General features: G+C 41.0%; 1 protein-coding gene across 2 annotated transcripts in view; it reads right to left on the bottom strand.

The window, feature by feature from the left end:
• Window positions 1-11,763, bottom strand: part of LOC309589332 (GTPase KRas) — a gene marked incomplete at its 3' end in the record, with an annotated part of 55,315 nt that extends 43,552 nt beyond the window's left edge. For both annotated transcript variants that reach the window (XM_082309376.1, XM_082309375.1), the window contains exons 1-4: window positions 11,607-11,763; window positions 10,287-10,529; window positions 3,890-4,068; window positions 1,314-1,473 (exon numbers count right to left, since the gene is read on the bottom strand). In XM_082309376.1, coding sequence (XP_082165502.1) covers window positions 1,314-1,473; window positions 3,890-4,068; window positions 10,287-10,397 — 450 coding nt within the window. In that variant the 5' untranslated portion in view covers window positions 10,398-10,529; window positions 11,607-11,763. The remainder of the gene's footprint in view (window positions 1-1,313; window positions 1,474-3,889; window positions 4,069-10,286; window positions 10,530-11,606) is intronic.
• Between the last annotated feature and the right edge of the window lie 1,237 nt (window positions 11,764-13,000).

The following is a 13,000-nucleotide window of genomic DNA, read 5'->3' as shown; positions in this document are numbered from 1 at the left end:
TGTAATTTCAGAGTTCTTCCTTTTTTATCCTAACATCTCAATGACACCCAGTAATACAGGACCTTCCAAACAAGAACTCTATAATTATTCAGTCCACTTACATGCCACATTCTTCAGAACAGTCTTGTGGCCTAATTTATTCTCAGCCATTAAAGTTAGGTAGGATTAAAAAAACAGAACTACACAACAGAGACTTTCTCTATTGCCAAATGTTAGCATTCCTTCGATTCCTCTGTAACGTTTTACTAATAAGTCCAGACTTCAGCTTGTCAGGAACTTGGGTGGGTGTAGCAAATTTGCACTAATAAAATATTCATTTCTTATATTCAAAAATAACATACTGTCTGTGAAGAGATTCTGCCAAGTGATGCAGCTGAATCTATTTAGCAGTTACATTGAGCAGTTACTCAAACTGCAGTATTCTGCTCTTATTTGCCTCCTTCTGCTACACCTAATTCCCGATTCATAACTTGCATGTAACACTTCTGATTATGCAGAGTATGAGTTACTCAGCCACTCAGGCCTGATCTAATTTGTACTGATAGTAAGGCTTTACTCTTAAAACCACAAATCAGCATTTTTCAAAAAGAATGCTTTCTTCCAGAAGTACAGAACCAGTTTCATCTACACCTGTATAGCTTATTTTCTCCTGAATACACAGATGTACCACTCTGTGCACCTTTGTCCCAGCAAACCCTGAGAGAAGCACCGAAAGGACCCTAATGGCTGCCTCCTTCCCCTATACCAGTGGGGTACAATAAACCAACAGTGAGCTCTAAAGTCTTAGAAGAGTATCAGTTTACACAAGCAATTAATCCAGTAATTTCAAAAGAGACTTACGGTCAATTGCTTAGCTATAAAAAGGTATATCAAGCATGTCCCACTAATGCTGAATCAATGCCTTAAAGAAAAATTCCTTTTGTTATTCTGTTTTAAGCCTTTTCATTAATAAACTAATTAGCTGTTTGTCTGCTTAATCCTCTTGCTGAGGAAAAAAGCATTTCACCTCTAAGTAGAAGTGCTTTTTATTCTATTAAAACCTATCACAATGTTAAGAATGCTGCAACCATCTGACAGTGGAGAGTAACAGCAGCCCAGGTCTCGTTCTTTGAGTTTGCACAACTGAAGCGAATCACTCATTAATAAACAATTACCAGCTGTCAGTGAGCTCACAGAAAGAGACACCACAAGAATTTCTACTCTGGAGAAATATATCTATTGATATGACCAAGCAATTGTCAATGACTAGAATAATTAACATTATAATTCAGATGAGAGTTCTACATTTGTATCTGTTAAGTTTTGAGCTTTACCTGTCTTGTCTTTGCTGATGTTTCAATGAAAGGAATTCCATAACTTCTTGCTAAATCCTGAGCTTGTTTTGTATCTACTGTTCTGGAAGGCAAATCACATTTGTTTCCTACTAGCACCATTGGGACATCTTCAGAGTCTTTAACTCTCTTTATTTGTTCCCTAAAAAGAAAGGAGAAAAAAAAAAAAAAAGACAAAGACATTTTATTTAGCAGGTATTAATAGTTTAGATGATAGATTTTAAAACAATGAAACAAAATTAACAGATTCCAACATCATTCTTTATGTTAATTTACTGCACATACACTATTAGAAGCCAACAAAAAATAAAGTGATCAAAAAAGTGTCACCATCAAGTTTATCATTTATTTAGAAAAAAAAAAAAAGGTTGACATTTTGCAAACTACTATAACTACTATAGATTTTGATGTCATGACTTTTTTTTTTAAAAAAGTTTTTAACAGCTAATGCCAGAACAAGCCTAAAAAGCTCTGGTATAAATCTTACTACCTACTTATCTCTCATACTTAGCACTCATAATACTCAATTCATTTGCTAAGATAAACACTGTCAGAAGCCCTATGCCTGTTGTCTCAAGTTTGGTTTGGTTTGGTTTGGGGGCTTGGTTTTTGTGGGTTTTTTTTGTTTGTTTGGTTGGTTGGTTTTTTTCCATTTTTTAATTAAAGACAGCATTGCAAACTCTGCATTTAGACAGGGGTTTTTAAACTTTGAGGACCACTGGTCTGGTTCTCTACAAAGAGAAATTCGGTAAGGGAGTCCTTTCAAACACTAGTTAGAAAGCATCTTGAAATACTAGTTAGATGTACTTATCAAGTATCTCAAATAACAATCATTAATTTCATTACTTTTGTCTTCCCAAATAATCTAGCAGTATGTTCCTTAATTAATATAGTCACTGTTTTCAGTTATTTATTTATAAGCCTTCAACTTCAGTCTGCAAGGTCATCCACAGGTGTGTGAATGCACAGTAGAAACTCCAGCATTCAACTCACAACATTCTTTGAAATAAACTGGGAAGACCTTCTTATGCAACTCTGCAACCCTCTCTTTGAAAACAAAAATTCCACATAAAAACCTCTATGATCCTTCTTCTTCTTACATCAACGTCTGTCTTACCTTTGTCCCTTCCTACAACCAGAGGAAACCCATTTGTAATAATCTGGTTAGATAATGAAAAGAAGTTTGCAGGTTTTTTTCAGAGCAATAGATGTGTTTTTTTAATGTGTCATCCTTGCTCTGCTAACTCTTAACTGTTTCTTTTAAGTCACCTGTACCAATACATTCAATTAGAACATTGTATTTTATATATAATGAAATTTATGCAAAGGCTGGCTAGCTCAATTTAAATATAAAAAATAAACAGTCCTGAAAGAAAGCGCCCACATTCTCGATACTGATCTCTCCCTGGGTTAATATGCAGCAATTTTGCCCCTCATCTGCAACAGTACTCCCCGATCCCGCAGCTGCTCCAGGAAAATAAGTAGCAGTAAACTCTTTGTCTGTAGGTAGGCATCTACCTGTTCAGCTACCCTCATCAGCACACTACACAATCAAATGAGCTGATTTGCTGGCATACAGGGGAAAATGAAACTATGTCATCAGACCAGTTGCACCTCCTGACTTCGATTACCTTGAACTATCATGGTATCCCACCTTAAATGAAGAACTGTAACTTCTTTTTGTAACAAAAATGTGCAACTTCACCTTAGGAGTAGATGTTGGGTTTGTGGGTAATACCATTAGCAAAACACTCCTCCACCATACAGCAACATAGACCTGACAGCATTATAAATTTCAAACTATGAATTTGGAACTAATCTTAAACTGATACTGCTAAACTCAAGTGATTTTTGGTGGAATTTGCATTGCCTTCTAACAGAATACCCAAGGAGAATTCACGATAATAGTCAGCTACTAAGTTATAAATTATCTGGTACGGTAATCACCAGAGACTGCTTTTATTTCTATATTAGTGTAGCTGACAAAGCATGAGTTGAAATTTTTAACTAATTATTAAAAAAAAAAAAGAATATGAAGAAACTAATAACAAGTTGTTTTTAGCAGTTATCCTGGAGCTCTCACTTTGTATGTGTCTGCCCTTCTGAGGCATCAGGGCTCACCCATGTTACTCTTCTAGTAACATTCCACAGGTATTTCCCCTCCACCCCCAGAACAAAAGCTAACAATTGACATTATGTGCTGCACAACTTCAATTGCGTAAGTTTTTCCATCTTAGCACACAATTTTATCTATGGAATGGGCAGAGTTTACCTTTAGGTAAGTCTTCACTACCAACAGGCAGAAATACTAACTGACATTAGTTTATACCAGAAGAGCTTTCAGATATTTTGTCTGCCTAACTTGTGAACACGGCAGCAGATTTTCAGATTACCCAATATTCCAGACCTACAAATGCACAAAGAAGTTGCAATGTCGCTAATTTGCAAATTTTCCCTTAGACGCTATTTCATAGGAGATCATTCTATTATCTAATGGAAGAGCAAGCAACCTATCCACCTAATACAAGAGTTAGTCAATTATCTTTCAATGTACACACCTATAATGGTGAATATCTTCAAAAGACTTTGTATTGTTTATAGCAAATACACACAGGAAGCCTTCCCCTGTTCTCATATATTGGTCCCTCATTGCACTGTATTCTTCTTGACCTGCTGTATCAAGAATATCCAAGAGACAGGTTTCTCCATCAATTACTACTTGCTTCCTGTAGGAATCCTAAGAAAAGAAAAAAACATAAACCTCGGTTAAACACAAACAAGTAAGATTCGAACACCTATAATTCAGGAGATATTAAAGTTGTTTACTAGTAATCGAGCATGACTGAAAATACTTAAGAGTTAAAAATCCAAATTTACAGATGGGCAAATGACAGTAGGAAAACAGTGTCCCATCGTTACATGAATACAGGAATCCAGAAGTGGAAAGAGCACTGAAAGGACATGTTCTTATCTCTATTCTGATTCTTCAGTGAGTAACAGTACATACGCACACACACAGAAAAAGGACTGTTCTTACTTTGCGCAAAAGGACAGAAAGTACAAACTGGATCCAGATCCAAAACATCTCCCCTTTGTCTCTGTTAATAGAAAAACTGAAGAAACTTGGGATCCTGGTTTAAAAGGTGTGACTTTGTTTAAGCTCACTCAATTTACCCATTTCTTTTCTTAAAAGTAAAATCTGACCTTCATTCTATGGATGTTTACAAAAGTGTTGTACCACAACAATGTACAAAATAATAACACAGAACAAGTTCACAAGTAAAACAATTCCAAAAATCTATGCCACTGAAAAGGAAATGAAGTATAAAAAGCCCCCAGTGTTTGGGACAGAAATCTGTTTTGTATGCCTAGGCGCATGTCATGATATTTGTTATCAAAGTTGAGTTGATGTATTTGAAGTTCAAGCTTTTTTAGCCAAGACAGACCAACCCAGGGTCGTATAAAAGCCCTGATGTGTTGGTTCACAGAGCTGTTGGAACAAGTTATTTCAATGCTATCAATTCAAAGTTTTCAGGTCACTGATTCAAGTAGCTAAAATCTGTACAAAGTCCCAAGCAACTAGATATTAATGTCTATTTACAGCTCTTTTTGGTGCTAGGCTTCTATGAGTACATAGTTCCAGCAGTAAGAACATAAGCATTACTTTCCCAATAACTATTTTCTATAAACATCTATATATTCCAAATAAAACCATGTGAATAAGCTTTAAAAATAGGTCATTGAGCACTGCCATGAATTATTCTCGGTAAACGGTACTTATAACAAATAAAAGGTATAAATACAAAACCTCGGTATTACCTTTCAGATTCTTTAGCTAGAGATTAATACAATATTGCTATTGTTCTTTTTAGCACCACACAGAAGTGAACCTAAGCTACTGGGAAGGGAATTAAAGAATTAAAGTTGCAATTCTAGCCAACTTCAAGATTAATTCAGAATGACCTTCCTTCCTTTGTACCCGTTCTAAGGCACACTACACCTACTCCTGTGCACTTTCTATCTATTTGTATTTTTACAATAGGCTCTCTTCTTTCCTGTTGCTCACGCTAAAAAACAAGCAGGAGATAATTGAATAGAATCCGTATCTTAAACTAAACAAACCTTGTAATCTCACATTTATCTTGAGGCTGCATGACATTTAACAGTATCAGGTAAAACAATATTGACTGTTTACCTTAAAGATAAAAGTTTACCTCCAACACGATTTTGGAAATATTTATTTCCCAGAAGTGCAAATTCAGTGTTCAAGTAAGAAGTGGGTAACTTACTTTAGAAAATTATAAGCCACATTTAAATATTGATACAGCTGAGACAAATACACAAGCTCCAATGCGTTTTAAAATAAGGTTAATATTCTATCTCATTGCGTAAAGAAAAAAAAAAACCCAAAGGATGCATCTTTATTCCAATTCACTTAAATTCAATAGCAGATCCCCCATGTCCTATGATACCTTTATCACAGTTCACAGTGACGTACTAGTAGAACTTCTATCATTATACTAGGCATATTTACAAAGCTTTCATTTTCTCTTCTTGCAATTTGACTGCTAGTTTAAAAATATGAAAAACAGTTCTTGAAAAGCCTGTATTATTCCTTTGCATCTTAGCACTTCAAAGGAAAAGAAATTCCACTCAACTGAGGTCTAAACAAAAGCATTAAGTAATTTTCATCAAAGAAAATCATTTTTTTAAAGAGAAAATCACTTTAGGAACTGCTGGCTTTAGCATGCCTACCATGTTAGCAGTAGTACCAAAGATGCACCAGCATAAAGCACAGCACAAGCACGAAAAGAAGAAATGCTTTGAGATTATACTTGTTTTGCACAGTTCTGGAGAGAAAATTTAATCTCTAACTAGAATGTGGATTTGAGGCGGAAGGAAAAGAAAGATGTGGGAGAGAAAATTCAAGCTTGCAATTTCCTTCCAAGCTACTGAAATAATAAAAACTTTGCCTTTTTGCCCCCCTTCCCTCCCTTCCCCCCCCCCCCCCACAAAACATCAAACCTGAAATCACAGTTGTCACTGCAGGAAAGAACTGAAGCACCACCTTAAAAGCTCAGGCTACTGGGACCCCCACCTCCATCATGGTGAATACCATGTAAACATACCCAAGATAAAATTTGTTTAAGTGTTACCATACTGTAAAAATTATCAAGTCCTGCAAAACAGAATGTAGGATGTACCACAAAGAACAGTTATGCCACTACAGTACTCATGGCACTTCTGCTTCAAAATGCAATTGCAGAACCCAAATGGCCAGACTCCCCTTCAACAATGAAAAAAAACCCAACCTTCCAATCTATAAATCTCCTAATTTATAAAAATCTAGTAGCTTTACTGCACATTGGAGATTTGCAGTAATGAATGCAATGAAAAAAACAACGAAGGAACATCCAGTATAAGGCTACTAAGTAGAAACAAAATGCAAACTAGAAGTTAATTTCAAAGTAGCACCCGACTCCAAATATGAATTTGCAATTTTTCCCCAGTGTACAGACTCAGCACATCTGTATAAAAAAGTTTTAATTTCATTAATCACTTAACCTGCTTTTATTGGCCTTTCACAAGCCATAAAAATCAGTATGAATTATGCTAAAAGAGTAATAATTCCATCTGTTCACAAGCACTGATAAGAAAATATGTGATAGGAAATCTCAGCTATACGCTACGGATGGAATTTATCTAAAAAAAAAAAAAAAAAACACTGCTTAATAAATCCCATCTAAGCTAGTAACTATGATTTTGTAAAAATCCACTATACCAGTGATTTAATATTAGAATTTCACAGCTACTAAGACTAAGCTATTACTAAATATTGGTGGAAGTTTCACAGGTGCATAGGTCATTTAAGAACACAGACTTAAATATCAGTATTCCTAAATCAGCCGAGGGATTTTGCTAATCCAATTGAAAACCTCTGACAGGCAACTAGGAAGGCTGTTCTTTCTCTAGGACATTTAAAAGATGACATATATTTAGCCCTAAAACATGCTGAAGCTGTAAAAAAATAAAAACATTTTAAAATGATATTATCACACAAGATACTGCAAATAAAGATATAACAAATCTCGACCAGTAGAGGGCACTAGTCCAATTGTTCTGTGTCTTAGGCCAGATTTACAAGGGTTAGTGTACACACAGTTAAACGCTTAAAATTGCTTGGCTATAAATCTGTGCTTGGACAGCTATTTCAAATAAGATATGAAATTATGAAACATATAAAGTATGTATATTTGAATAACAGTAGCCACCCAAACATGGACTCATTTTAATTCCTCCCCTTGGCCCCCGTCATCTTCTGTGCTCAGATATAATAGTAAAATACTCAAGCAGGCCATGAAACGACATTTTCCAAACAAGTTATTTGTTGAATCATTAAGTCTACTCCACTGAAAACAGCAACAACATGAACACTGTAAATGCATCTGTGATTAAGTAAGTAGTATATTTTTTCCTCTTTTCAACTGCATCATGTCTTTACAACATGAGAATTTTAGAGGTGTTGAGTTTCATTTTATTAATCACAGGAAAGATTTAAAATCATTCAAAAACTGTGTCGTTATGGAATCCACTATAGTTAACAAGCATTGAACTCTTTTCTCTGTCTACCCAAAAATATTTAGCTGGATTATTTATCTGCGAGGGAAAAATGAGTATTTTGGCAACAGCCGCATGGCAATGCAAGAAACAGTAGTAAGTGAGAAACAATAGTAGTGACACTACTGTACGGCCTTAACTGTTATTATTTACCAGTCAAAACAACTTTAGCCTTATTTCCTCATACTGCATAAAAACCACTCTACAGCTATTGTTCTTTGATCAGCCCCGGCCACCGCAACTGCATCTATACAGGAAGCACAATCACGCAACCCTTCTCAACTGAATGGGAGTCTGCCCAGGCAAGGACTGAAGCATTTAAACCCAATTACAAACCCATTCTCTGCAACCTGTTTGCCACTCCAGATCACAGACCACTCTTACTGTAACTGAATTATTTCTTCCCTACAAGCTTACCTACATGATTATAGCACTGTGAGCGCACACAAGGCTATTTACCACAAGTAGGAAGATACAGTCTCCATCCTCAAGGTCTCAGAATTTACAAGACAAAAATGGTAACTGGTACTCAGACAAGAACTTGCAGGAGTTGCAGAAGATTAATACTGTTGCATGCGACAAGTTGTGGATGCTGGTAAAACCCATTAGGTTAAAGGTTCCTTTCTTTCAGAAGAACATACTGATTCTGGACCACGCCACAGTGTTACAGTCATCCTGCACACCAGCAAATAAAAGCCACAGTTCTGGGATTTTAGGTTCCTTCTATAAGGAACTGTATTTTCATTTTATTATTTTACATTAAAATGTATTTGGTATTCCTCAAAATAGTCAGCTTGTTGATTAGCAAAATCCCTCAATGATTTAGGAATACTGGCATTTAAGTTTTTGTGTTCCTAAATTGTTTACACAGTTCTGACTTTATATGACAACTTCTAACATAGAACCTCCACAGTACTTTTTGTAATGCATAAACACGCCTCTAACCTAAGAGAAACCCAGATGATTATGAAACAGCATTACAAAGACCAACATCCTCCAAAGTTCCTTTTGCAGGAAAAAGTAAAATCCCATTTTGTTTGTTCCTTTCAATGAGTTTTGTGTGTTTTCTGTTTTTTAAGCGTGTTTTGGGTTGTTGTAAGATTTCACATCTTAGTAATTGAAAGAGCTGCTCTCCTAGTGCAAGTCACTCACTCTTCCTCTCTCCATAGGTCTATTCACAAAATCTTCTGCAAGCATACATGAGGTTACTTGGTCATGCAACAGAGAGACAAGAAGGCACACAGGCACATTAAGGTAAATTCAAACTCAAGCCAACGCTTCTCTATTTGGGGCACATTAACTCAGGCCTGTACTTACTTACTAAAGTAAGACAGCTTCCTACCATCTCAGGGCACCGGCTCCTTTCAGTTATGCCTACCCGAAAATGACTACATAGCCATTTTCCAATTCACCATTTTAAGCCTAGATTTAAACCCTTGTGATTCCTTCAAGTGAGCCTGGAAGTGCCTCATTGTATAAACATATAAATGAAGTCATAAGCTACAGAGCTTCAGTGCTGGGAACATAAAAATCTTGGGTAAATTATAGTGTCATTTCTCCTTTTATACGGTCTGGGGTTATTAAATCCAATGATCCACAGGAGATTTCAGACAACACTAGTATTTTTCTTATATTTAAAAGGCAGAGCTTGCCTGCTCATTAAGAACCTTTAAAATATTGCAACTTTTAAAGCTTAAATACAATTTCAGATTTTGAGGAACTGTGCCTTGTATTTCAAAGAATCCACTACAGCAGCTATCTTACAACACTTTTCTAAATACGGAAACATGCACTGGTGTGTTTAAAAAAAAAAAAAAAAAAATCAGGCTCCAAACTTTTGCTTCGTTCACCATAACATTCCAGGACACATTTCTCACCGTGTGAAACAGATCCTAATGATAGGAGCTGAGAAAGCTTGACGCACGTATTTCAGAACTACAAATTTTCCTTCTTGATTTCAAAAAGAAAAGTCACATTTAAGAGGTTGCATGCAAAGCCATGAAGAGTTTTGCCAACCATTTTCAAGTGAATCTGGCAAATATTTTATCACCGAGATCCTAAAAACATCCATCCAAACTGTCCAATAAAACATGACAATTAACACCATACTTTAATTGATCAAAGTTGTTGATTTTTTACTGCAGCTCTTGTTCCACAGCCAGACCAAGAAGCACAGCAATTTCCTCTCCAATGCTGGTCCGATGCTGACCATTATCTTTGAGCTCCTTTTCCTACAAAGCCTTGTTCTATATTTTTGTGGTAACTGCCCAAAAGTAAACAACTACCATTATTACCGATAATCTCTCTTCACAAAAGGTATAAGATGAAAGTGTTTACCTCTATTGTAGGGTCATATTCATCCACAAAGTGATTCTGAATTAGCTGTATTGTCAAGGCACTCTTGCCTACACCACCAGCTCCAACGACAACAAGTTTATATTCTGTCATTTTTTAGCAGACCTGATGACAAAGAAACCAACATTAAGCAGAAAGAGTCAGGCTCCGACTAATGAGGATGCTGTTGGTGCGTTTTCATTCAGTATCACGTTCCTTTACTATTACCGGAAAGCAACTCCCTCCCTGAAAGACAAGACAAAAAGCTATGAGGAAACAATTTTATAGGAAACGTAGCGCGGGCACTACGCTGAAAGGCACCGATTACAGAGAGATAAAAAAGCAAGGCTACACTAAATTCTGAGAAAGGTCAAAGAGCATTTCTTGCGGGGCAGAGATTTCCCTCTCCGCTGCTTTGCCCCGAAGCCCCGGCGACTCCGGGAGACCTCCCGGATTTTCATGAAAGCCGGGCCAAGCCCAGCGCCCCTCAGGTTGAACCACGAACCCGGGAACCCGCCTCCCGCGAACGGCCGTGACCGGACAGGCCGGGGTGCGAGCACAGCCCCAACCTGACGGCTTCACCTCCCCAGTTTTTTTTTCCTCCCCGGGCGAGCCCAGCGCGACCGCCCCCCGCGCTCCGCCGCGGGGCCAGCGGCGGGAACCCCCCGCCTCCCTCCCCCGGGGCTCGGGGTGCCGCTGCCCGCCCCGCCCCGGCTCCCCTCAGCCAGGAGTCAGCGGCGCGGCCGGGCCGCCGAAACTTTCCGGCCCGGCGCCTCGGCCCCAGACACGGGGGTTTTAAGGATTTAGGAGGGGGGGGGGGGGGGAAATTTAAAAAAAAAAAAAATATATATATATGAGGAAAAGGGGAGGGGTGGGGGGTTGACTCGGCGTACGCCGCCGGGTGCCGGGCTCCCGGAGGGCGTTGGCCACCTGTCCCGCCGCCCCCTTCCGCGGCCGCCGAGCCACCGCCCGCGCCGCGGGGAAGGACGGCGGAGGGGCAGGCGAAGGCTGCTCCGGGGGATGCCGGCGGAGGGGAAGCGGGGCAGGGCGCAGCCCCTCGGGCGGCAGCGGGACGGGCGCCGGGAGGCGGCCCCCGCCCGGCTGCCGGCGTTTCTGCCCCTCCGCGGGGGCGACGCCGGGAGGAGGAGGAGGAGGAGGAGGAGGAGGAGGAGGAGGAGGAGGAAGGGGGACGGGGGAGGGGAGGTGTGCCCGGCTCCGGGGAGCCGCACCGCTTCCCCTTGCCCCACCTCGAAGGGAAAGCAGGGGGAAGAAGACGAGCGCGGCGGCTCTTCCCGGTTGAGCGACGCAGGGAGAGGCGGATACCTGCCTGGCGCTGCAGCGGGCCGCGGGAGCACGCCGGCGCCTCCCTTGCCCGCCCCGCCGCGGCGGTCGCTCCGCGTCCCTTTCCGTCCCGGTCTGAAATGGCGGGGGACGGGGAGGGCTGGGGCTGGAGCTGCCGAGGGAGCCGAGCGCCGAGAGGGTGGATGGATGGACGGGCGCGATCGATGCGCTCCGCGCTCCCCCGCCCCTTGCGGCAGCCCCGGCCCCTCCCTCCTCTTCCTCCTCCTCCTCCCCCTCCTCCCGCCGCGCCGCCTCAACCGCCCGCGGCCGCGGGCGGTTGAGGCGGCGCGGCGGGAGGAGGGGTCGGGACCGCCCGTTGCGGGCCCCGGAGGCTCAGAGGCGGCGTTTTAGTGTCGCGGCGTGAGGGGGAAAGCCTGGCCGGGAAGCGTGCGCTGGAGGGTGGTGAAGGGAAATAAGTACAATTCCAGCGTTTCCTCGCCATTTCCCCCTCCCTCGTCGCCGACGGGGAGCCGGCGCGCGCCGCTGCTGCTCCCTCAGAGCGGGGGACTGAGGGAAAGGGGCTCAACCGCCGCCCTAAGGCGTCCTGCCCTTCATCCTGAGGGGAGCCCGCTGGCTGCCCGGCCCAGGCAGGCGTAAGACAGTGTCTGGCTAAACATAAAAAGCATTTTTTATCCGTAGCCGGTCACGAAAATGTCAGCAGAGGCCTTGCGGAACTGCTGCGAAACTTCGGTGCCTGTTCAAGTTGGTCGGCTTTCGCTCGTTTCAAAACAAAATGCGAGGCTTTTTTATTAGTTACCAGGACGGTCTGTATAAATGTTAATAAACGCGGGGTTTTTTTGGAAGCAAGTTAACAATTGCATAGTGGAGCCTCTTCACTTATTAAAAGGCCAAAAACGTAATTCCCTGTAATTGAAAGGCTCTAATATGTAGATTAATATACTATAATGTCATTCATGCGTCTGTGTTACATCCCAAGCAGTAAGATTTTTTTGAAACGCATCGCCAGGTCTCGGACAAAGGTAGTGAACCTTATTCCTAACGAAGCTTATTGCGAGGGTCAGCCATGTCGACTGGCTCACACAAGGGATTAATTTGGCCGGTTTTGTTTTCCCTCTTTAAATTGGAAGGTCAAGAATAAATTTGTTGTGTCCACACATCTGGCGCTCAAGAGTTTTAATTGAAGAGGCTGGAGCTTTGTTCTCTGCAACCGCGTGTGACAACTCCCAGCTTCTTTCATTCGCAGTGTGCGTCTAAGGGGCTCTGCTTTTGGGCCGTACCCAGCTGAGTACCGAAGGCATTAACCCTCTGGGACTGCGCCATCTAATTCAGAAAGCGTGTCCCCGTGATTAATTCACGTAAATAAGCCAAAGCCCCTGTGGTGGTGTTCAGCACTACTCCCTGATGCTAAGGTGTTA

Source organism: Platalea leucorodia (genome assembly GCF_965183815.1).
Source record: "Platalea leucorodia genome assembly, chromosome: 4".
NCBI lineage: Eukaryota > Metazoa > Chordata > Aves > Pelecaniformes > Threskiornithidae > Platalea > Platalea leucorodia.
The sequence above is the reverse complement of the archived record's forward strand: the minus strand, read 5'-3'. Positions and strand labels throughout refer to the sequence as shown.